This window comes from Budorcas taxicolor, chromosome 16 (genome assembly GCF_023091745.1).
Source record: "Budorcas taxicolor isolate Tak-1 chromosome 16, Takin1.1, whole genome shotgun sequence".
NCBI lineage: Eukaryota > Metazoa > Chordata > Mammalia > Artiodactyla > Bovidae > Budorcas > Budorcas taxicolor.
Window position 1 is genome coordinate 37,941,312 of NC_068925.1, and position 25,821 is coordinate 37,967,132.

Below are 25,821 nucleotides of genomic sequence, written 5' to 3' on the forward strand. Positions count from 1 at the left end.
TCAGTTGTAATGATCAGTAAAACGGAAAGATTTGGCTTCTGACATATTATATAGGTGGCACTGTAACTGTTTAGACCGCTTTGCTTCTAGTCGGAGCTGTCTAGCTCTTTCTTTGACAGCTTGTTGCTCTGCTATTTTTTCTATCTGTTTTCTTCTTAGCCATCTGTAGAGAGAGACATAATCAGATCTGGTATCAGCCTGGATATATCTTCACACTATAAAGTTATTACTATAGACAATTATAGGAAATTGGACTTCTTTATATTGAAATGCTCTGGTCACAACACAAATTAGTATTAACTGAAAAATTTCATTCTTATACCAAAGGCTCACACTAGGAAAGCATGGTAACATTTACAATCAAATATTTGAAATGAAGTTTGTCTTATAATGAGACTGCCAACTAAAAAACTTTTTAAAGTGATTTACAAACTATTTTACATGCGGCATACATAGGTCATAGGTAAAATGAATTTTAAATCTTTTTTAAAATATGATTTTCTAAACAACTAAGTGTCTGACTGGTTCCATATAATTTATTTAGCAGCATGCAGAAATGCTGCCTTGCTATTCTTGGTAGAGAAATCATAGAGTTCTTGCTTTTCAGTGAATAAAATTATTCTTCCTTAAAATGGAAAAATAAGCCTAAGAAGAAAAAACATCAAAAAAGGTGAAGGGAAAGGCCACATTCTAACAAATTTAAGTCTATAAAGCTTGCTTAGGTTAAATAACATTAAAAATAACTATATATATTACATCTCTGGTATGATAGTGCATATGTGGTGTGTGCATGTGTGTATATATGTTTTCAGAAATAAATCCAAACAACTAAATGACTGCACTAGCATAAAAGGGACTTAAGAAACCTCTAATCCAATGTTGTATGGTCTTGAATTGGATAGTAGTTTGAGCAAATTAACTGCAGTCCCTTAGGGGTCAACTGGGAAAGGAAAGAAAGAAAGAGGCAAATAAACTAAGAAAGAGAAAGACAGCAGAAAAGAAAGAAATGAACTTCAAACAATGGACTAAATTTCCACTCCCTTTCCCAAGTCTTGCTGGCAAAATTATGAAGCCAGATCTGTTTCCTCAGAATAAGCCATGTATTACACTCTTACCCAGGCAATTGAAAGGAGACTGGGTTTGCCTTCAATTACCAAAATAGGTTTCTAAATCCCCCTTTCATCTGGTCTGTACAGATCTTCCTCCTCTTTACAGAAAAAATACTTACTGGTTAAGTGCAACTCTGTATTCAGTTTTCTGAGGACTAAGTAGGAGAAGCTGTAACCAATCTTGGGCCCACTTCTCCAAGCAATGAACAAATCAATCAATCAATGGGAGGCTATCAAAAGTTATCACACTGGTGCCATTAAGAAATAGTTTTAGTGTTAAAACATATCTTGAAAGAATGGTATAGATATTACACAAAGCATGGAGTTAAAGAATTTTCTCACATATTTTTAAAACTGTGGCTTTAAAACTGTATAGGTATATAATGTAAGGGATTAATTTTTTTTAAGTTCTATTGACTATATAATTGTCTAAGTTGCCCCTGAGGAGGAGGGGAAACACCCTTCTTTTGACTTACTGTTTAAAGGCCCTGTCACGGCCTTCTGTTCCTTTAAGGAAGACTAAGCACTCCTCTTGCTTTCGCAGTTCTTCTGTCTTTCTTTCTTTCAGTTGTTCTTCATGCTTTTTTTTAAGCCATAATCGAAAAGCTTGCTGTGGATCTCTGTTTTCCTGCTGTTCGCAAAAGTAAGTTTTGCTTAAAGAAATGAAAACTATTTTTTAAGGCCCTGCCAATAGGACCCTATAAGAATACATGTCCTATTCACAATTGTTCATAATAATACCAGTCTCATTACTTGCACTCTTAGCATCCAAACCAAATATATGACCTCTGAATCAACACTCACTGCCCTCTTGCTTCTTCCAAAAGTCTTACTGAGGTAATCAATAAATGGAGAATGTCAAGATGCAGTGATTGGCAAACTTTTCAAAACTGAGCCCTGTGACAATTAAAATAATTTTGCACATTAACACAAGCATATAAAGTCAGTATGAGTGACGTATTGGTATCAATTACTGAAGGAAGCTCCACTGGAATTGATCCAAAATCAATGACCCAACATTTGTGTTATTCAACCTTTCTTTTAAATTCTTCTTTCATTTTTAAGAGCATCTGCCAAGCCCATCTCCAAAAATGCAATTATTACTATGGAACATGGCAATAAGGATTTTCAACCATAAGAATTTTTTCATAAGGATAATTGCCATGAGGATTTTGTCATAAGAATGGGCTAGTGGGAATAGCTTATTGTATGGTTCTTCAAACTTTATGATGGATACAATCCTCAAGGAGTTTTCAAAAGCTGAAAGAGCTCTTATTTGGGAGAGTAAAGAGAGCAAAGGGAAAGATTTTGGGGCTCTTCAGCCTTGGAAAAAGCATGATTCATTATATGGATGCCTGGCTAGAATACAAAAGGAAAAGATGCATTCATTTAATACTTTTGCCACATCTGAGTTCTGTGATAGCTCCTACACCTTGCATTTTCCTTTATCTGTAGCCCACACTGCCAAGTATGCTCCAGTCTAATTTATTTAATTTATATAACCTAGAATCTTTGGTGTATAATGCAGAACTTTGTGAAGAGGTCCTATGGACCTACAAGACCACTGCTGAACACCTGAAAGTTTGGGAGTATCTGGAGATTACTAAAAAGTGTTCAATCTGCAACTATAGATTAAAAGAGTTAGGAATGCAGGGACAGACAAGATTGATGGATATCACTGTGCATCTATTCATTCAACAGGTATTCACAGAGCATCTACTACATACAGCATCTACCTGTACAGAGCCACTGCTGCTGCTGCTGCTGCTAGGTCACTTCAGTCGTGTCCAACTATGCACCAAAGGTGGGGGGCTGGGGAAATAAGGCTCCCTTTCTCATACATTCTATACCTGCACTGTATGTGATACATGGCCACTAGTCACAAGTAACTACTTAAATAAAATTAGAAATCCAGTATCTCGGTCACATTAGCTACATTTTAAGTACTTAACAGTCATATTATGGCCAGTGGCCACTTTACTGGACAGTGTAGATACAGTGTTACCATCATCACAGAAAACTGTATTGGGCAGTGTTGTTCAAGATAAGATGAAATATAGGATTGATTGACTGTTACGTCAGGTTCAAAAGAAAAGTATGGTAAGGAAAGATAGTAATAATGGGAGATGTGAGGAGAAAGGAATAAACTCCTAGAAACATAATATTTACCAAGGCTGAATCAGGAAGAACAGAAAATGTGAACAGGTTGATTACTAGTAATGAAACTGAATAAATAATCAAAAATCTCCCCCAAAACAAAAGTCCAAGACCAGACGGCTTCTAGAAAATCTAAAAAAGAATTAATACTGATCATTCTCAAACTCTTCCAATAAACAGAAGAGGAGAGGACACTTCCAATCCATTTTAAGAGGCCTGATTACTATCATTCGAAAGCCAGACAAAGACAACACAAGAAAACAAAATTAGAGGCTGACATACTTGATGAATTCTTTAAATGTAAAAATACTCAACAAACTATCAGAAAAGCTAATTCAGCAGTATATTAAAAAAGATCATACATCAATGATCAAGTGGGATTTTACAGAGATGCTAGGATGGTTCAAATCTACAAATCAGTGTTACACACATTAACGAAGTGAAAGATAAAAATCATATGATGATCTAAATAGATGCAAAAAAAGCATTAGACAAAATATATATTTTCATGATAAAAACTCTCAAAAATTGGGTATAGAGAGAATATACCTCAATATAATAAAGACTATATATCACAAGTCCACAGCTAACATCATACTATCAGGGGCAAGATAAGAATCCCCATTCTCAATACTTTTATTCAACACATAGTTGAAGTCCCAGCTGGAGCAATCAGACAAGAAAAAGAAATAAAAGGCATTCGAATTAGAAAGAAAGAAGTGAAATTGCTCTATTTGCACATTACGTATTATTATTATATACAGAAACCCTAGAGACTTTACCCCTCCCCACAGAAAAAAAAAAAAAAAACAGAACTAATAAACCATTCAGTAAAGCTGCAGGATACAAAATCAATATATAAAAATCAACTGTGTTTCAATACACTAAAAACAAACTATCTGAAAGAGAATTAACAAGGCCTTTTAAAATAGCAGAAAAGAAGAATGAAATAGATACCTAGGAATAAATTTAACCAAGGAGGTGAAAGACTATATGCTGAAAGCATAAAGACATTAATGAAAGAAACTGGAGAAGATACAAATGAATGGAAAGATACTCCATGACCATGGACTAGAAAAACTAATATTGTTAAAATGTCCATACTATCTAAAAATTGTCCATGCAATCTAAAATTCATTACATAAAAGTTCCAATGGAATTTTTCACAAAATTGAAAAAAACTCCTAAAATCTGCATAAGAGCCAAACCTCCAATGTAATCCTGAGAAAGAACAACAAAGCTGGAAGCATCTCACTTCCTGATTTTAATCTATATTATAAAGCTGAAACAATCAAATAGTATATTAATAGTACTGGCATGAGAATAGACACATAGATCAATGGAAGAGAATAGAGAGCACAGAAAACAACCCATGCATATACTGTCAATTATTTTCAACAAAGAAACCAACAATAACAATGAGGAAGGAACAGTCTCTTCAATAATGGAATTAGGAAAACTGAATTGCTACACGTAAAAATTACCTCATTTCCTTTTCTCTTAACATACTGGAGAGAACTCCCAGAATGAAATTATTTATTATAGAAGGGAGACTTACCTGTCTCTGACTTTAATGGGTATACCTATAGTATTTCCTAAGATAGTATTTATCCTGTAATCCACATTTTATTAGAAAAAATTAAAAATAAATGCTAGTAAATACGAGTATATACTTTTTCTATATCTTTCAAGATAGACAAATTCTTTTTATTTACCTATTTTGTACTAAATATATTAATAGATTTGTTATTATTGGTCCATAATTTCCTTCCTAAAATAAACTATACTTGGTTATAGCATGCTATTATTTTACTATACAGTTGCAGTCAAATTTCTCAATATTTTCTCTTTTAGTTCATGGTTTCAGGTTTACTACCTGAAAAGATATTGTCCATCCCAAGATTATAAAAGCTAAATTTCTATAAATAGCATAACAAATAATGTAAAAGTACATCATTTTGTTAGTCAAGGAAAACATATTTACAGACATAATAGACAAGGATTAAAATCTGTACTGCCTGCAATGCAAGAGACCCTGATTCAAATACTGGGTCAGGAAGACCCCCTGGAGAAGGCATAGGCTATCCACTCCAGTATTCTTGGGCTTCCCTGGTGGCTCAGTTGGTAAAGAATCCGCCTGCAATGTGGGAGACCTGGATTCCATCCCTGGGTTGGGAAGATCCCCTGGAGGAAGGCATGGCAACCCACTCCAGTTTTTTTTCCTGGAGAATCCCCATGGACAGAGGAGCCTGATGGACTATAGTCCACGAGGTCGCAGAGTCGGACATGACTGAGCAACTAAGCACAAGAAAAATAAAACTGGTAAAAAAGAAAAGACTACAAATAGGAAATTCACAGAAAACACATGCTCATATACATTCATATATACTAATAATTTGAAAAAAATAAAAAAATAAACTACATACAATGTTGTTAGACACGATATATTAAACATTCACTCTTACATACTGCTGGCTGCTGCTAAGTCGCTTCAGTCGTGTCCGACTCTGTGTGACCCCATAGACAGCAGCCCACCAGGCTCCCCCATCCCTGGGATTCTCCAGGCAAGAACACTGGAGTGGGTTGCCATTTCCTTCTCCAATGCATGAACGTGAAAAGTCAAAGTGAAGTCGCTCAGTCGTGTCCGACTCTTAGCGACCCCATGGACTGCAGCCTATCAGGCTCCTCCGTCCATGGGATTTTCCAGGCAAGAGTACTGGAGTGGGGTGCCATTGCCTTCTCCATACATACTGCTGGAGGGACTATAAATTGATACAACCTTTTAGGGGGCTAACTTTGCATATTTAACCACAACTTTTATTCTGGATATCCAATAAGCCATAAATTTCCAAGAAACCCTCTTACAGAATATTGATGTTCTCCTATAGAATTTACATGTTCACAACAGCCCTGTTAATTAATAGAGCAATATTAGAATCAATCTAAATATCTACAAATGAGGAATGGTTTAATAAATTGTTACGTTTGAAAGTAGAATATCATGGAGCTATTTGAAAAGAGATCTAAATGCAATGATCTAGAAATATGCCCTTGATGAATGAGTGAAAAAAATCCAACCACATAATACATTTTTAGCAGATAAACATGTAAATAAAAATAAAAGCTAGAAGGATTTACAGCACACTGTTAAAAGCAGTTGCCACTAGGAGATGAGCCTGGAAGGAGTTAGGATTGAATTTTCAATTTTCAGTTTATATACATTTTTTAAATAGTAGGGATATAGATGATTTTTTTACTTTCTCATGGGTTTTTTGTATATTTCAAATTTTTTAAAAAATTACATATGATGGCTTTGTTAGTTTTCACATAAGATTCCTATACATCTATTCTTAAGTGAGACCCATCTGTAGAGATTTTGTGTGCATTGTCCTATTTAAATATCAAAGTTATGTATCTTGAAAAAAATGAATTGGTAGCTTTCCTTTTTTCTGTGCTTTAACTGTTTGAATAAAATAAGAATCATTTGATTTTTACAAGGCTTCTTAGAATTTAATTATGTAATAAAGTCATCTTCATGTTGCATCTTTTGCAAGGGTAGTTCCTGGACCATTTTTTCTCTTTAGGCTTTTAGTCTGATAGTCAGACTCCCTTCTGTAAATAAATCCAGCTTTCATATATGTATGAACTTATTTTTCATGAAGAAGGATTGCTTACTCTACTGTTCATGTCTTCAATCTGCTTTGCTCGCTGGATTCTCCTCATTTCTTGGACCTGCTCTCTCTTCTTTTGCAACCATGCTTTAAATACCATGTCATTCTCTTTTTTCTTTTCTTTTTCTTCTTCTATTTTCTTTTCATCTTCCTGGGGGAAAGAATATCCAAACACACTAATGAAAAATTAATAAAATTATATATGTTATCAAAGTAGAGAGATATATTTTGATGTCTGACATTAGAATTCCCAGCCTCTAAAAATTTCCATCTGTAAATTGGGCCTCCCTAAAGAAAACAGGGCCTCCAATTTTCTTAGGGAAAAAAAGGAGGACTTCAGATTAACTGTAGAGGTAAAGTCTATAATTACATAAATCTACACTATGCAACATGCTGTTCAAGAATTTCTTGGATCTCTCCTTAGCTTCCTAGTTTATTTTTTGTATTTAACTCCTCAAAAACCACAGCTATGCAAAAGACTGCCCCCAAAACACACACATACACACACACACTCTCCCTCACTCTACAAGCATGAATATGGTGTCTACAGAAGCACTGTAAATGCCTTAAACATTTTTAGATGATTGTTAAATTTGTTAATTGTGACACATGACGTGATTATGAAACCAGTGCTATAATCATTTTCTATTTGAAGTATACAATCATCTCTGAAGTGTACAAGTGAGCAATGATTGGATGCCTAGGACTTGCTTTGAAAAAAACTTCAGCCAAAAAAGGAAGAGATGAAGCAAATCAGCCAAAATCTCAATGACTCTTGAATCTGGGTAATGGAGATATAAGGGTTAACTGTACCTTCATATGTGTTGGAGATTTTTTATCATACTGTTTAAAATATTTTCAACTAGTGTATATCGATAAAGTAACATTTTTGCTATCAGAAAAATATTTAAACAGTTAACTATAAGAACAAAATGAATTTTTTTAACTGAATTATTAAAGTGATGTTATAAGAGAGTTACTTAAACTTTAAAGGAGGTATTTACTTAAACCAGTTATGAAGAGCTATAAAACAGTAACTGGGAACAATGCAGCATGTCTTAGTGGAAATATCACCATGGTAGAAGTTAAGAGATCTGAGTAACAATCATACTGCCATCATACTATGTTAATTTGGGCAAACCATTTAACTCAGTATTCTCATCTATAAAATGAAGTTGTATTAACAAGCTCATAAGTCTCTTTCAATACTAAAATTTTAGCATGGAAATAAATTGAATGATAGAATCCATGCTTAAACTGTTTTCAAATAATGAATTCAGAGTTCTTTCCACATGTTTTGACAGTATAGCAAGCCCTTTTTGATCGAACAAAATGTAGAAGGAAAAATTCTATACAATTAATAGCATAAAATGTCTTTTTAAAAACTTGTTACCATTTTCTAAGCCCTTATAATGGAGCTTACATAATATGTGAATTTACTAACTATTATATTTTATATTTATTTTAGCTCCCTTTTACCAAAGGATTTGGGATGCCTTGCATGAATAATTGTAGGACAATTATTTTTCCAGACAGGACATCTGGATTAAACAGATGATATTAGCCAAAGCACAGACACTGCAGTTGCCAAAGAGAACAGTGAGATGATGCACTTAGTGTAGAGAGATGGAGTAGAGCAGCCCTATTTGCCCCTAGGAAATATTTTGCAGGGCATCAAAAAGGAAAGCCTTCTCCTGAAACCAGCTGAAAATATTTTAAAGTCTTAGCACTTAAAGACCGTGCTCTGAGCTAGTACATAACCAAAGTGAAACTTAGTTATGAGGATCCCGACATGAGAAAAGTATATCCCAAAACAGTGTGACACCCAAAAAAGAGGATCAAAAGAAAAACGAACTATCCATTAGTCATACCTGTTAAAGATTACCATTAATTCATTAGTGAAAAAGACACTGACATTATATAAAACCTTCTATATAACTTCTACAGAAATATATACAGAAGCACACATGTAAACATGTGTGTGTATGCAGCAAACAAGTAGTTCAGTTATTCTCAACAAATTCTTTTATATTATCACACAGTTCTGAGTTAACAGATCCTTTTACATACCTATTATATACCTGAACCAAGGAAGCTGAGTCTGACAGAGCTCAGATTTCAGTAGCCAACTAAGCTAAATTTTACTAAATATGCACCCTTTCATATTTCCTGCCTAAAAGTGTGCTATAGGTTACATGTTCTTAGTAACTTCATTTCTTAATCTTTTTCTGCTAATTTGAGTTCCTGATTTAAATGCCAGAAATTTCCATTGATCATTTCCTGCATAAGTGGAAAACAGACCACTTATCAACTTCTCAACATGACAGGAAAACTGGGATTTCGACTTTGCTACAAACAAGTCACAGGACTTTGGTAAAGTTATTTAAATTATCTGGACAAGTTTTTCACCTATGAAATAATCTTTTAAGGTTTCTTCTTATGTTCTATTAACTGTGATTCTTTCACCGTTAGGTATTTACAGTTAGACATTTTATGTGGTTCAGCTTAATGCTATCTGGTATTCAGTAAAACAGAGAATCAGGGCACTGATTTATGTAGTTCAGAGAAAATTCCCCAGTTTTAGTACTTAGAATTTTCAATTATAAAACACTTTTATTCTCTTTAGGAGCAACCCCCCCCTCAAAATAACAATAATTTTGGATTCGGTAGGGCATCCTGGAGACATTTCAGTTAGGTTATTAGGCTCTATTCTTAATTAAAATGAGAATCCCTGAAATCAATAAAATGTAGTGTTGATAACAATCTCTAAGAGGAACAGAGGAGTTTTATTCCAGCCACACTGAGGACTATTGCCGAGGAGACACAAATTGAAGAAGCATCTGGATTGTGTTCCACAGCATTACAAAATAGGGGAGGCATATATGTAGGCAAAAAATGCAAATCACAGAAGTTGTTTGTCAGGAATTAGGCTTGAAGCTAGCAAGCAATAAGGGTGCTTCTTAAGCAAGGATTGGCTGGTATCTGAAATGGTTAAAAAACTACAAGGGGAGACCTTGAGACCATAAAGTTGAAGCTGGCAGATGGTATTCTGAAGAGGTCTGGTGATATACTTGAGTTTGACACAGTTCAGAAAATTCAGGTTCTCAGTGATACAGGAACACATCTGAAACCATATCCACAATGGCCACCCAGCTCCATTCTGGATGCCTGAACCACAGTTTTTTATCTTGTCAGAACAAAGAACATGAAATATCAACTATGACGGGGGTACATTCCTTCAAGGTTTCAGAAGAGACAGGTGAACATGTACACAGTAAGGCAGTATGGCCTTGGTGTCTGGGAAAGGAAGCTCATCTTCAAAGGAGAACTAGCATGAGTGTCATGGGAAGGCGGGGAGCATTTATCCTCTCTTCAAGGAGGCATTCTAAACAATCTGGTAAATATTCTCTCTTTTTTTTCCCCAATGGTGAAAGCAGAGGTACAAAGTATGTTTGACAGGCTGTTCAAATAGATAGGCTGTTCTAGTCAGCATAAAAGGCTTCCCAGGTAGTGCATAATGTTCAAGACAAATCAGGCATAAGCCAGAATTCCCTGTACCTCAATATGTGAAACTTTCTTCCATCCAGTAGTCCTGGAAGATATATGAAATATACACACATCCATACACACACACACCAGAGAATTATAATCTAATTCCTTTGTTGCCTTCTAAACCCCAACAAATTTATGCCTTCATTTTTTTCAGCTGACATCTGATTTTCACCTATCTCATATCAAAATTGGGCCTTCCTGATAGCTCAGCTGGTAAAGATTCTACCTGCAATGCAGGAGACCCTGGTTTGGGGGTTGGGAAGATCCCCTGGAGAAGGGATAGGCTATCCACTCCAGTATTCATGGGCTTCCCTGGTGGCTCCGATGGTAAAGAATCCACCTGCAATGTGGGAGACCTGGGTTCGATTCCTAGGTTGGGAAGATGCCCTGGAGGAGGGCATGGCAACCCACTCCAGTATTCTTGTCTGGAGAATCCCCATGGACAGAGGAGCCTGGCGGGCTACAGCCCAAAGGGTTGCAAAGAGTCAGATACAACTGAGCGATGAAGCATACATAGCACAGCATATCAAGATTATTTTCAGGAGTCACTTAACTTCTCTGAGCCTCACCTTTGAAAGGAAAGGATCAGATGAAACCATCGCTGAGATCTCCTCTAGCTCTAACACAAGTCATTCATTACTATGCTTTTGTGATCTTCACAAGAAATGACCAGGGTAATCAGGGTGCTTGTTCCCTAAATACAGATTGTTAACACTTAACCACTTAATTTAACAACAGGAAAAAAACAAGCAAGTGCATGTTTCCAATCATTTAAAGAACCATGTCAATTCTTACTGGATTTATAAAACACAGAAACATATTCTACTTTCAATATAATGCCCACTTGTGCTCTCACCTCTTTCTTCAGCTTCTCTCTCTTCTGTTCTAGTCGTTTTTTCAGTTCTTTCTGTCGAGGGGAGAGACAGAATGTTGAGGTCGCTAGAGACACATCTGCGGACTGGGTCCTACGGTTAGATTTTCCGTTCCCTTTACTTCGATCTGAGTTGACAGCAGAGCTTGGGTAAATCTTCGGGTTGGGTGGTGGCTGAGGGATGTAAGTCAGTGGCTCTTCTGTTGATGAGGTAGCAAGAACATATACTTTGGCTACTGGCTCTTCTCTCTTGACTCCACTGACAGACAAATTGGGAGATCTGGGTAAAAACTGCTGAGGTTCACCTTCTGTACTATTAGCATTATTAATGGGGGGCAAAACCCCCTGACTCTTAATGTCCTGTAAATTCACAAGTTCAAACTTTCCATCTCTCTCCATTAGGATTTTCCTATCCTTGTTTTCTTCACAATTTCCATCAGTAAGTGACAGGATCACATTTTCTTGTCCAAATTCATTGGAAATACATAACTGTGACAGTTTTCCAGACACATTACTTTCATAATTTTTGTAAGTATCACTGTCTTCCAGAGGAGGAACTTCTAAATCAACTAATTTGTCCTTGAATTTAAGTTTGCGTTCCCTTTTATCATTCACTGGTTCTTGATTTTGTAGAAGTCTGTTGGCTTGTATAATTTTCTCCATAATATATCTCCTGACTTCCTCATCCTCTTCCTCCTCCAGGTCTTGATGGCTTTCTAGTTTGGATTCTTGCAAAGAGTTTTCACTATCTGAATCTGATATGGGGTCCAAAGGTTGAATACTTGGTACAGAAATAAAGTCATTTCTTCTTGGTGAAACCTCATCCTTCAAAGATTTATCAGGATCAGAAAGTTGCTTGGTGTGTTCTATTTCTGTTTCATTCACTTTTAAGTCTTGGTTAATATTCTCTTCATTCCCACAAGCCATCTAGAAAAAGAGAGATGAGATTCATTTTCAGTAAAAATTGAGACTCTGTCCATTCATATGTAGACAATCCAAAATGGATGTTCATGCTCGTAATTTATTTTATGAATGGGAAAAGTTACATGCTTCCTGCTCATATTTCACCCATAGTTTTCTAATTCATATTTTACTTCCCCAAGGGAAAAAGCAAAAAAATTGGGGAAAAATTTAAATCTGAATTTGATGTTGCTAAGTACTACAGTGATTACTTTTTTTAAAGCTTCCATGCCAATGTATGAAAGTGTAACTACAAACAGTACAATATTAATATCCCTCCCTCTATAAAATGTTCCTTTTACATTTTCAGAAGAATATACTTTTAATATTGTATATTGTACAATTTGTAATATTTGTAATCCTTGTAATATTTGTGCTTTTTCAAAAAAATATCTTTCTCCCCAGGACCATTACAAGGTCACTGCCTTTGGTCAAGTCCTTATCATTCTGAGTTTCCTATGATCTTTTCAAATTATTACTGCTGCTATTTTCTGCATGATCTATACCCAAATTCCAAGTCAATTTTTACCTCTGGATCAGATTTTCCCTCCTCAATTATATTCAGAGGCTCCAGTAATCTATGTTAAACACCATTATATAACTTGGTCTTACTTTTTTTAAAAAAATTTAATCCCATGTGAACCATGAACCAGTATTTTCACAAAACCCTGCTCCACATCTACTAAGTAATGGCTATTATGTCCTGCTGTCGTCAACCCCTTAAAATTCCCTTCCTCTTTTACTAGCTTAGTCACCAATTCTAACAGCCTCTTCTTCCTAACCTGGACAACACTGCTGTATGTCCAATAAGCAAATCAACGTGGCCCCCTAAAATGACTACCAAGTAACTAAAATTAAACTAAGATCTCTGCATTGTAATTGTTCTTTTTAGCCTTATTTTATTCTCTGGTTCATTTCTACAGTATCTGTTTTCAAATTCTCCTTTAGCTTTTACTTCTTTTTAAAACCCACTACAATAAAATCTTCCCCTAACCCTCACCCCTGTTTCTCTGTCATCCATTTTTTCCTACCAGCCTCAAAGGAAAAAGTGATTTTAATAATCCACTGGAATGAACAAGATTCATTAGAGCACTGTGATTTAACCACTGCTGTATCCACAGCACCTAGAACAGCCTCTGACACATGGCCAAGTGATCACTGCTTTACAATGAATGAATAAGCAATAAGGCAATGAATTATCATTATAATTTCTCTAATTCTTTAACCTTGTGCTGTGGATCTCATACCCTTCTAGTTATGAGACCTTGGTTCAGCATTATTGCTCTGGTATCTCTTCCTCTGGGCTTCCTTGGTGGCTCAGATGGTAAAGAATCGCCTGCAATGTGACAGACCTGGGTTGGATCCTGGGCTGGGAAGATCCCTTGGAGAAGGGAATGGCTACCCACTCCAATATTCTGGCCTGGAGAATTCCAGGGTCAGAGGAGCCTGGCGGGCTACAGTTCATGGAGTCGCAAAGAAGAGGATATGACTGAGCGACTTTCACTTTCACTTTTCTTTCATCTCTTCCTCTACTCATTCTGACTATTTTTCTGTTAAAGATGCATAAAACTGCCATGTAAAAGCCATCTTAGAAAAGTCTTCACTTTTGACTCTGTTGCCTTTTCCAAATGTTATCTATCTCATCTGTCTTCTCCATTGCATAAGAAAGCAAGATAGAACCAAGAAAGAGTTGTGATAAAAAAAAACCCTGCAGCCTTCACTTCCTTGTAGTCTTTTCCTTAACCCTCTTAAAACTGGCTTCTGCTGTAAATACTTTGATCAACATCCCTCTCAAGTCACCTATCTTATCCCAGTCTTGGTCCTTTTCTTCATTACTTCCCTATTTATTGACACGAATTACATTATGTATAATAGTTATATATTTTAATAAAATTATATATAATTAGTGTCAATAGGAGCTTCTCTGATGGCTCAAATGGTAAAGACGATCCCCTGGAGAAGGGAATGGCTACCCACTCCAGTATCCTTGCCTGAAGAAGTCCATGTACAGAGGAGCCTGGCAGGCTGCAGAAACAACTGAGCGAGTAACACTTTCACTTTCTTTCATTTTCAGTGTCAATACATATGCATATATATCACTCATATATAGATATACATACACACTGTATATAAGTAAAAAGAGACAGAACTTTCTATAATTCAGGAACTAGTTCATTTTCCTAGATAGCCCTACTACATGTCTGATAAATAGTACAGAATCATGATTAATGGATCCACTTTTTTCTACATATATTCCTGTGTCTCAGTCTTTGACCCTTTATTTTTTTTCTGTATATTCATTCCCCTAAAATTCACTCTTAACGTTTCAAATATTAGCTGAAAGACCATGTTTTTGAGGATTTGCTTTATTTTTCATGTATATTGAAAGTAAATCCCGATTTTACCCAAGTTCACATAAAGTAGAAATTAGTTGTATTTGCTTTTTACTTCTGATGCAATAAATTGTTATTATTGAATTATATAAATTATAATTTTATTTTTAATTATAATTTTAGCTTTAAGTGCTAATTTAATCACTGTTCTCTCACTAATTAACCCTATGCTTTATGACACAACATTTAAACTCTATATGCTTCAATTTTTTCATGTCTAAAATAGGAATAATGCTACTCATTCTATGTATATCAAAGGAATTGTGTGAGGTTTAAACGAGATAATACATGTGAAAACTCCTCAAGAACTACAAAACACTTTGTTAATATGATTACTACGAATGCTGCTGGCAATTTATATGTACCTCCATTATGCTGGCACTGCTTTTTTCTTTTTCATTAATCAACCACTCCAGGTCCTTTTCAAAGTCATCTTCATATTCTCCACTGTCTTTTAAATCAGTATCTTTATTTTCATTCATTTTCTGTTTGTTAAAGAATAATGCTGTAAGATAAAAAGAGATAAGGTATTACGTCATCCCCACTTTAGGGGCAGTATGGAGTATGAAGATTAATGCTAAAGGTAAGATAATTAACACATAGAAACACAAATTATGGGATGTTCAGAATAAACATATCAGTATATCCTAAAAGAGAGACTTACAAAGGCCAGACATTTTCCAGGTATACCACTCCTAATAACCATGGCATCTCCCCCCAATTCCTGTTAGCCTAATATACAAGGAGATTTTAAAAGGCGGATATAAGGAGACTATCTGACTATCAGAGAAGGATTTTCCACATCCCCTGCCAATCATTAAAACTCCTTGTCCAGGTCTGAGCTGATGAATCATCAGCTTTTTAGTCTCACTCACACACATTTTTCTATATTCAAATTTAAATGATTATATTAATTGTTATCCTCAGTTTCTCAATCCTTCTGGTAATTTATTCAGTGTAATTATAATTTCTGATCTGAGAGGTTTTTTTAACTATGTAACAATTGACCCTTAGTTATGGTATAAGCTAATTTCCACAGAAGTCAAACTGCTGTCAATTCAAAATAAAATTTTTTTTATATAAAAAACAAACTGTGATAGCTACTACTATCTGGAAGGCAGTGACAATAAATAAGAATGTCAAGTGAAAGTTAATAAATGTTTCTGAAAATGGTATATAAATTTAGTCATTTTTAAGAAAACAAAACATACAATTATCTAAAAATTGAGGTCAGTTCCAAGCCCTAATTTATTAGCCCATAATATTTCAAATGAAAGATGCATTTCCATCTTTACATATAACATGGTCTTTATGTGTGTGAGCATACTATGTATGTATGTGAATATACAATACAATGTTAACAAACCTATTTGTTGAATACCTACAACACGTCTCTAAAAATTATAAAATATGCTCTTGAGCCCTGATACAGAAGACAAATGTAAGTCAAATACATACATTCCAAATGTAGACAAAACATAAACTGAAAATGTAGGTAAGTGGAACAAAGGTATAAAAGGACTGTGGAAGGAAGAATAAAAAAGCAACTAAGTTTAACACTGGAAATATCAAGGAAAGTTGAGATGTGTTTTGAATATTGAGTATAAGAGTTCATCATCTACTCCAGACAAGAGAACAGTCTGAAAAAGAACAAACATAAAAGTGCATGGAATTTCCCAGTATGACCTGAACATAAATGTGCCCCTGGAGAAGGTTCTAAAAGGAGACAGAAGGGGTCAGTTTGATGTCATATTATCTTTTCGAAAAGAAAAAACGTGAGGGAAAATTGTTTATGTATATCTAATTGTGATAAAATAGCCAAAGGTAGAAATATACAGCAATAATCTGCATTCTTTCCACTACTGACTTAAACAAAAACAAAAAGAGCAATGCTCAGTAAATATACTTAGAATTTTAGGTCCAATTTCAAAAGAACTGTAGAAATATGATTTGCAGGGCCCCAAACACCTGGGACCCTGTTTCTAAACCTGCCTTTTCTTGCTCTAACACCAAGATTAAGTTACCTAAAAACTTCTCTGGAAGTAGAAAGTACAGATGTCAAGAACACATGAAGTCTAGGCATATTTTTAAAGATATAAAATGAGAGGTATTATGTTTGATTTGATAAATATCCACAAGCTTTTTGTGGCCATTAGCTTCACTTCTTCCAAAAAGTTTGACCAGACCACCTAACCAGGTACCAATTTTACTAAAGCAAGATTTCTATTTTTTCCATCAAATGATAATGAAAGCATGTGGGAGACCGTCTTTCCACTAGCTATACCAGCACTAGCTAAAAGAAGAGATAAGGGTTTTCAGTACTAAGTGTGATATAAGTTAAAAGAATGAGACAATTCAAAAAGACACAGGCACCCCAATGTTCACAGCAGCACTCTTTACAATAGCCAAAACATGGAAGCAACCTAAGTATCCATCAAGAGATGAATGGACAAAGATGTGGCGCATATATACAGTGGGATACTACTCTGCCACCCAAAGTAAGAATGAAATCAAGCCATTTGCAGCAACATGGATGGCTCTAAGGATTATCTTACTGGATGAAGTAAACCAGAAAGAGAAAGAAATGCCATATGATATCACTTATATGTGTAATCTAAAGTATGACACAAATGAACTTATTTACAAAACAGAAACACAGAGACATAGAAAACAAACATACGGTTTCTAAAGGGGAAAGGGGGTGGGGAGATAATTAACTAAGAGTTTGGGATTAGGAGACACATACTACTATACATAAAACAGATAAACAAGAAGGCCCTACTGCCTAGCACAAGGAACTATATTCAATATCCTGCGATAAACTAGAATGAGAAAGAATATAAATGTGTATGTATTAATGTTTGTGTATATATGTGTGTGTGTGTGTATGTATCACCTTGCTGTACACCAGAAACTAACTCAACACTGTAAATCAAGAATACTTCAACCAAATATACTTCAATTTTAAAAATTATGAGAACAAAAACAAATGGGTTCTAAGACTGAGACTTGGCTAAAGAATAGATAACATAAAGCTCTGTATCCAGTTTTCTACAGTTTAGAGAACAAAAGAAACTGGAACACATTCAGAGGTTGGTAAACCAGGAGAAAAGGGGATAAAAGACAAGGAGAAGGGACAAAGGCAGGTTAAGAGAATAAAATGCCTTAAAGCCAGATTCTGAGGACTACTTGAAAACCCTAGGAATGTTAGCCTAAAGAAGACAAATCCCCTAAAGAAGAGTCATGACAACTGCTTTACAATATTTAAATAGTCATTATGTGAAAGAGGGTTGGACTTGCATAATTTCCAACAGTAAGACCAGTACCAAGGACTAGAAACTCAGGGGCCAATTTTGGCATAATTTACAGTTGTCCATAATTTAAACTTGTCCTGAAGTGAAGTGAGCTGCATTCTCTGTTGATCAAATGTTTATATATAGCTCAGAAGGTGATCATAGCATGTTTTAAAGGGAGACTGAAGCTTTAGAAAAAGAGGTGAGCTAGATGACCCTTACGGAGAAGGCAATGACACCCCACTCCAGTACTCTTGCCGGGAAAACCCCATGGATGGAAGAGCCTGGTAGGCTCCAGTCCATGGGGTTGCAAAGAGTCGGACACGACTGAGCGACTTCACTTTCACTTTTCACTTTCATGCATTGGAGAAGGAAATGGCAACCCACTCCACTGTTCTTGCCTGGAGAATCCCAGGGACGGCGGAGCCTGGTGGGCTGCCGTCTATGGGGTCGCACAGAGTCAGACACGACTGAAGCGACTTAGCAGCAGCAGCAGATGACCCTTAAGGTTTATTGTAACCTTTATTATAAGATGCAAATTAGCAAACAACTGCCAACTTATGAAATGCAAGCGAATGTTCAAACAAATGTAGAGTAGCATGGTAATGCTTAGTCTAAAATAAATGATCTCAAACTGGGGCTCTGTAATAACCTAGAGGGGTAGGAATGGGCAGGAGGTAGGAGGGAGATTTGAGAGGGAGGGGACATATGTACACCTATAGTTAATTCATACTGATGTATGACAGAAATCAAACCAATATTGTAAACCAATCAATGAAAAATAAATATTTTTAAAAGTCAAAAATAAAATAAATGATCATTGTCTGGATAACTAAATTCAAGACTTAAAATTCTATTTCACTTAAATGTCACCTTTACCCTGCAGAGTTCTTAATACTACTTCTCCTTAATGCTCAAGACAAAGTTAGTTTTAGGTACACTGAATATTAATTATTCAACCACATAATTATAACTATTTCTACTGTATTAGTTGGACTGTAATTCTTTCTATTTATTTCTTTTCAGCTAAAAAATAGGAAATAGACTTTCTTAAGAGACTCAAAGTAATGCTTCAATAATTCATAAATCAGAGGTTGAGAGCAATAATATTTTGAAGTGATCTGAAGAAAACAAATCAGTATTCCAGAGTGAGTTTATCATTGCCTGAGCTTCCCTGGTGGCTCAGTGATAAAGAATCCACCTGCCAATGCAGGAGACTTGGGTTTGATCCTTGGACTAGGACGATCTGCTGGAGGAGGAAATGACAATTCATTTCAGTTTTCTCACCTGGGAAATCCTATGGACAGAGGAGGCATGAAGGCTGTAGTCCACTGGGTTGCAAACACAACTTAAGAGACTAAACAACAAGCCACAAGACAGGCTAAATCATGCAAGCTGTTGTGTTTACGTACCTAACCATTCAAAGTAAGGGTGTCATGAATGATGCTCAGTTCAGTTCAGTCACTCAGTCGCATCCTAGACTAAAACTCACTGTAACCCAAAACACTTACATAAATAAAACTTTTTTCACAAGTCACAAATGCCTTAGGATAATATGCTTCATTTTCTGATCAGAAATCTGGAAATTTATTATTTTAAGATGTTTAAGTTACATAACAAATTGTTAGAATAAGAATTCTACAGAACTCAACAGTGCTTTCCCTTAGTTTTATTAGAACATGGTCTCAACTGTAAATAAATGGTTGCCTGAAAACTTTAGTAAATATGTGTTATTATTTACAAAGTATCTCACAACCATGTGAAAACTCAAATTCAAAACTAAAACACAGAATCATCAAAATAAATAAAAATCAAATCATTATAAATTAAACATATTAGGTTATTATGAAATTAAACGATTATGCTGTAATTTAAAAGAAAAAAGCCATAGTTGAAGTGACTCAGGGAAGTAAATGAAGTTCATCAAACAAGAAGGGCCATCCCTTCCCTATAACTTCAAAAAAGTCATGGCTGGTTCCCAGTAAACAAAGAACATTTATCATAAACTCGCGTTACCAAGTCCCTTAAGCCTTTTTCAAATGCGTCACAGGATAATCAGTCCCCTTCACTTCTTTTAATCTTCATCCCCACGGTACTGGACATATGGTACACAATCAACATTCTGGAACAAAAATATATCTCACACAAACTGAACCATATTCAGTTTCATACACAAACTAACACATATTCCTTATGAGTTTCACACATTCAATGTGTATCATCAGCAAAATTCTATATACCTGTTTTAGGCCAGAACAACCCTCTTAATAGGGAACTGCAGCAAGAGACAGAAATTAATTCCCTCCTCCTATGTGTCTGCTAAATCCCATGTGGGTATGTGACTGCAGATCTTTTGAAAGAAAGTGAAAGTGAAGTCACTCAGTCGTGTCCAACTCTTTGCAATCCCATGGACTGTAGCCCACCAGGCTCCTCCGTCCATGGGATTCTCCAGGCAAGAATACTGGAGTGGGTTGCCATAAGTCCATGTGTTAGTCGCTCAGTGGTGTCCAGCTCTTGGCCACCCCATGGACTGTAGCGCTCCACGCTCCTCTGTCCGGTGGAATTCTCCAACCAAGAATAAAGGAATGAGTAGCCATTCCTTCTCCTGGGGATCTTCCCAACCCAGGGATGAAACCCGGGTCTCCTTAACTGCAGGCGGATTCTTTACCGTCTGAGCCACCAGGGAAGCCCAACTAGGTCCACAAATACACACAATTTTTGAAACGTTCTTTCAGGATTCAAAAAACTAAATCATAGTTTAATTCATTCATTAATTCAATTTTAAGCTCAAAATCTAAGAAAATGGGAGGAACGTCAAATAGAACTCCTTTATCATATAAAATGAGTACTTAAGCAAGAGCGAACCCATAATAACATCTTGAGACCATATGGCCCATTCTTACTTCTACATCCTGCCAAGACTGTGATCCCATGAGTATATTTTTTTAAGTCATAATAATCTGCCACATAGTATGATGATAAGTAATATTTTACAAACATCTGTGGTAATTTTCATTTCTATACAGGGTCCCAAAGTACCACCAACTAACTCAATGTCTTAGCCTCTTCATGGAAGCTAACATTTCAAGAGTGACTTTTTTTCCTCCCAGGGATGAGGCGAAAGAACGTGACAAAAATTAGAAATGAAGCTACCCTCCGAGGGGCTTCCCTCAAACAAAGCTAAACAAGGCGAAACTGCCAGCCGAGCTCTGTGGACCCCAGATGAGGCGCCAACACAAAATCTCACTCGCTTCTCTATCCACCTTTCCTCCCACCTGTCCCAGACGATTACCCCTTTACCCTCCCTCCCTCCGTAAATATCTCTGCATCATCCTTCCCTTCGCTCCCTCTGTATCCCCTCCTGCCTGTGTAAGACGCAGCGGCTGGAGTCACAAAGATGGCCGGGGGCGTGCTCCTCTCCTCCTCTTTTTAAGCTCTGACAATGAGGCGAGGGAAACCCCAGCACCTGAGCCGCAGCGGCCAGGACCCGGCTGCCATGGCAACGGCGCGTCTCCTTGTCCTTCATCCGGGCCTCTCAGTACATGGGCGCAGTGGGCCTGCGCAGGCGCAGGACATAGCCGACGAACACCTGTCTCTACAGGCGCTCCTCAAGGTGCGGGCAAATGACGTATGTGGCTGCGGTTTCCGGGGAAACGACCAAGAAATCCACGCCTCACCCGCAAGTTTCACAGGTGTTAGTAAGAATTGGGAGGAAGGTTATTCTTGTTTATGAGTTTTCCCAGGTTTTAACTGTCTCTTGCGGGGTATGTATTCTGTTAGGTTTTAGAAATATACTGTATGTTATTTTCTTCACTGTTAATGTCCAAAAGTAGTTTCACTCGTTGATAAGCACGTTAATTAGTTACCAGTTTTTTTACCCTAAGATTCGCCATCCAATTAAAACAAAACATTTACAACTAGAGATTATCATACTAAGTGAAATAAATCAGAAAGAGAAAGGCAAATACCACGATATCACATATATGTGGGATGTAAAATATGGCGCAAATGGACATACCCGAAAAACAGAACCAGACCCACAGAATTAGAGAACAGGCCCGTGGTTGCCAAGGGGGAGTGGGATGGGGGAGGAAAGGATTGGGAGTTTGGGATTAGCAGATGTAAACTATTACATAGAGGATGGATAATAAGATCCTAATGTATAGCACAGGAAACTATATTCAATTTCCTGTAATAAACCACGAGTGAAAAACAATATTCAAAAAAAGAGTACATCCATATGTGTAAACGAGTCACTTTGCTGTACAGCAGAGATTGGCACAACACTGTAAATCAATTATATTTCAATGAAAAATTAAAACTTCCGTTGCCCAAGAGAATGATCAAAGGAAATAGGATGTTTGTTTCCACTTTCAAGCATGTCAAAACAGTCATGTAGAATTTTCCAGATCCTTAAACGTCCTCCTTAAAGGTCATCTTGATGTATAAGAAAGGAGCAAGATGATTTTTAGATTGAGGTGACAAATGGCAAGATTTAAGGATTTGTCCGTTCCGTGCCAGAAGTAACACAGAGAAAAGTGAAAATATTTCCTCAGTACAATATATTCTGATTATTGTTTTTTATTATTAGGATTTCTGTCATTTGGTATAATGGAGAGCATCTTTTCTCCAAAGAGGAGCAATATAAAATTGAATTTTTAAGTTTTCTCCAAACTGTACAGTAGACTAAGTTCAAAAAAATTAAGATGAGTTGCAATAGTAAGCACACCTCCTAGCTACAGTGTAGAATGTATGGTTGTAATAACCTAATGTTTCTTCTGCTGCAGGACTTTGGTCTTAAGCCAAACACTTGAAAAAGACAAAGAAATTTATAAAATTATCAACTGTTGAAAGTCAAAGGAATTTCAGTCAGATCTCCTTTAGTGAACATGGAATTACTTCCTAAGCTAAAGTGGACCTTTTAGGTTTCTGAATTCCTAGTCAAATGTTTTTTCCACTGACCCTTCTAAATATTTTAAATATTTTTGCAAGTATTAGTAAAACAGTACCATTGTTCATAATAGACAAAAAGCAGAAACAACCCAAATAGCCAACAAATGATGAGTGGACAAATTAAGTGTAGTATATCCATACCATGGAATATTTCAGCAGTAAAAAGGAATGAAGTACTGATAAACATTACAACTTAATGCACCTTGAAAATGTTACCAAATTGGTCATTCGTACCTGTGTTGAGAGAATAGATCTTCAGTGTTAGCACCAAAAGAATAAAAGTAACTATGGGAGGTAATAGGTATTTAATTAAGTTGACTATTGTAATCATCTATATTTATAAATTATATATGCTATATATATAATCACATTATGCACATTAAAATTGTATAACTCAACTATATATAATTGTTATTTATAAATTATACCTTCGTGAATCTGAAAAAGAAAGTCCTCTTTTCTCTTCTCTTGGATAAATAAAGTCCTCTTTTCTCTTGTCTTGGATATGAGCCCTCTTGCACTATCAGTGACTGTACAGGAAGGAGAATTTAGGAAATATAAGAACAGAGTAGTTTAGGTAAAGCCTGGTACAAAAAGAAGACATTTTCTGCTATCCAGGGCCTTTCATATAGATGGACTCTAATGCTATTCAAAGTCTGAAAATATTATATGTCAATAAATGTATTTTAGTTATAAGGAGCAGAAATGTATGTTTGAAATTAATGACTCTTCAAAGACAATGGGATTTTACAAATAGAGATCACTGTATATATGCATAGGGCCATTGTTTTTCCTCTTGCCTGGTTAATTTAATACTAATTATAAATTTTGAATGCTCACTCTGAAAAAAGATCCAAGAAATAGATAAAACTCCAGTTTTCTGTCTTTATTCATTACACATGGTATACAAAAAACTACACAATATGAGGAAGAGACCAAAGTAGAGTAACTCTCATTCAATAAATAAAAACTTTGAAGGAATCCTTTGACTTAGAGAAGTATTTATTTAAGTAACTAAGAAGAGATTAAATAAGTGCCAAGAATTAAGAAGATATGACTATACATGTGTTCTATAAAACTGATCAAAGGAATATATTTTATAGATAATGTTCAGATTCTGCATATAGTCACGATATTCTAAATCATTTCAACAAGTAATTATTACTTATATGGCAGACACTATTCTCATACTTGGAATATATCAATGAATTATAATATACATATATTATATATTATATCATAATTATATATTATAGTCAGAGTTCCACCTACCTCAGACTCCTTGAACCCAGTTGCCAAAAAGAAAAGTGCAAACGTCTCAGAGTCCTTTGCCTTACTTTATTCTAATAAGTTCAGATCTCTGAGTTCCCAGGCCCAGAAATTAGAATGTTATCATTCGAATGAAAGGGAAAAAGAAGAGGTGAAATATTTTAGTATTTTTCTGAGTTTTGTATATACGTATTCCATTTTTAAGGCTCAATTATTTATAGAACACAGAAGCTTTATAATACTAATGTTTAACACACATATATTTAAAATCAACACCTTAACATCTAGGTCTTTTGTAAATTTTAAAAACTATTTTATAATATAGGGAATCCTCATTTTAGGAAGTCAAAAACTCACTGCCTTCGTAGAGCTCACATTCTAACAGGGAGAAAAGACAATAAATAACAAACATCCTAAATAAGTAAATCATATTTGTGTTAGTGAGAAATGATATATAAAGCATAAAGCAAAAAAGAGAATTAGAAGTGTGGGGCTAGGTTGTAGTAATAGGTTGGCTGTGTCAAAAGATGTATTCAAGTTAAGCCTTACTGAAGTGACATTTGATACTTTTAATATACACATTTTATGTATAATAATATTAATTATATATGTATATTATAGTTATAATAAAAATAGAGCAACTGCCAAAATAAATCAAGACATTCTTTCTGTAAAGGGCTATTAGGGTGTGTCAAACTAAAGGCTGGAGGGCCTGAGTTTGCTTATGTCCCTTAGCAGCAGGACAGTCCCTTTTCATGGTGTATGCCAGCAATAAGTACATTCCTTAAACACAAAGTTATTTACACTATAATTATTTTTGTTTGTTCAGCAGATTTGTTCAGCACTTGCTTCATGTGTTCAACCCTTCTGAGTGTGTGTGCAGCCCCAGATAGGCAGAAGTTTGGAGGAACCTCCTGCTGTGAGGCTCTAGCTTACTCAGTACATGATTTGTTGTTGTTTTAGTTGCTCAGTGGTGTCCAATTCTTTTGTGACCCCATAGACTGTAGCCCACAAGGCTCCTCTGTCACGGAATTCTCCAGGCAAGAATACTGGAGTGGGTTGCCATTTCCTTCTCCAGGGCATCTTCCTAAGCCAGGGATCAAACCCGCATCTCCTGCAGTGGCAGGCACATTCTTTACCACTAAGCCACCTAGGAGTAGCAAAAACCTATATTCCAATAAAAATTAAAAAAAAAAAAAAGAAATCATGTGTTCCTCAAGAAAAACCTATTGTCCTGGCATTTATTTTTAATTTCTTTGGTGGGATTTTTAGTAGGAGTAGTCAGTGAGGAAAGGGACAAGTTAAGGTATAGACAGGTTCTTTGTGGCTGTTCAGATTTTCTTGAGAATAATAATGTTTTAAAACTATAAAACAATCACTCTTAATCCTTCCAGCTTTTTCTTCACCTATACCTGGTGTAGGTTTCTCTTCACCTATTCCTGCTATAACCCTTATGGCAGAAAGTGAAGAGGAACTAAAAAGCCTCTTGATGAAAGTGAAAGAGGAGAGTGAAAAAGTTGGCTTAAAGCTCAACATTCAGAAAACGAAGATCATAGCATCTGATCCCATCACTTAATGGGAAATAGATGGGGA

General features: G+C 35.8%; 1 protein-coding gene across 1 annotated transcript; it reads right to left on the bottom strand.

Annotated features, from left to right (window-relative positions):
- On the bottom strand, positions 1 to 15,195 carry CCDC181 (coiled-coil domain containing 181). The gene is made up of 5 exons (XM_052654168.1): positions 15,079 to 15,195; positions 11,346 to 12,287; positions 6,942 to 7,088; positions 1,586 to 1,740; positions 1 to 163 (listed from the first exon to the last, which is right to left on the bottom strand). The coding sequence occupies exons 1-5, from the start codon at positions 15,193 to 15,195 to the stop codon at positions 1 to 3; spliced, it is 1,524 nt and encodes a 507-aa protein (XP_052510128.1).
- Positions 15,196 to 25,821: the final 10,626 nt, after the last annotated feature.

Excerpts from the sequence above, each read along its gene's own strand:
- CCDC181 (XM_052654168.1), bottom strand. The coding sequence starts at position 15,195 with ATGAATGAAAATAAAGATACTGATTTAAAAGACAGTGGAGAATATGAA. Across the intron at positions 7,089-11,345 it reads GAGAGAAGCTGAAGAAAGAG|GAAGATGAAAAGAAAATAGA; the intron begins GTGAGAGCACAA and ends TCTTTCCCCCAG. Across the intron at positions 1,741-6,941 it reads TTGAAGACATGAACAGTAGA|CAGGAAAACAGAGATCCACA; the intron begins GTAAGCAATCCT and ends TTTTGCGAACAG.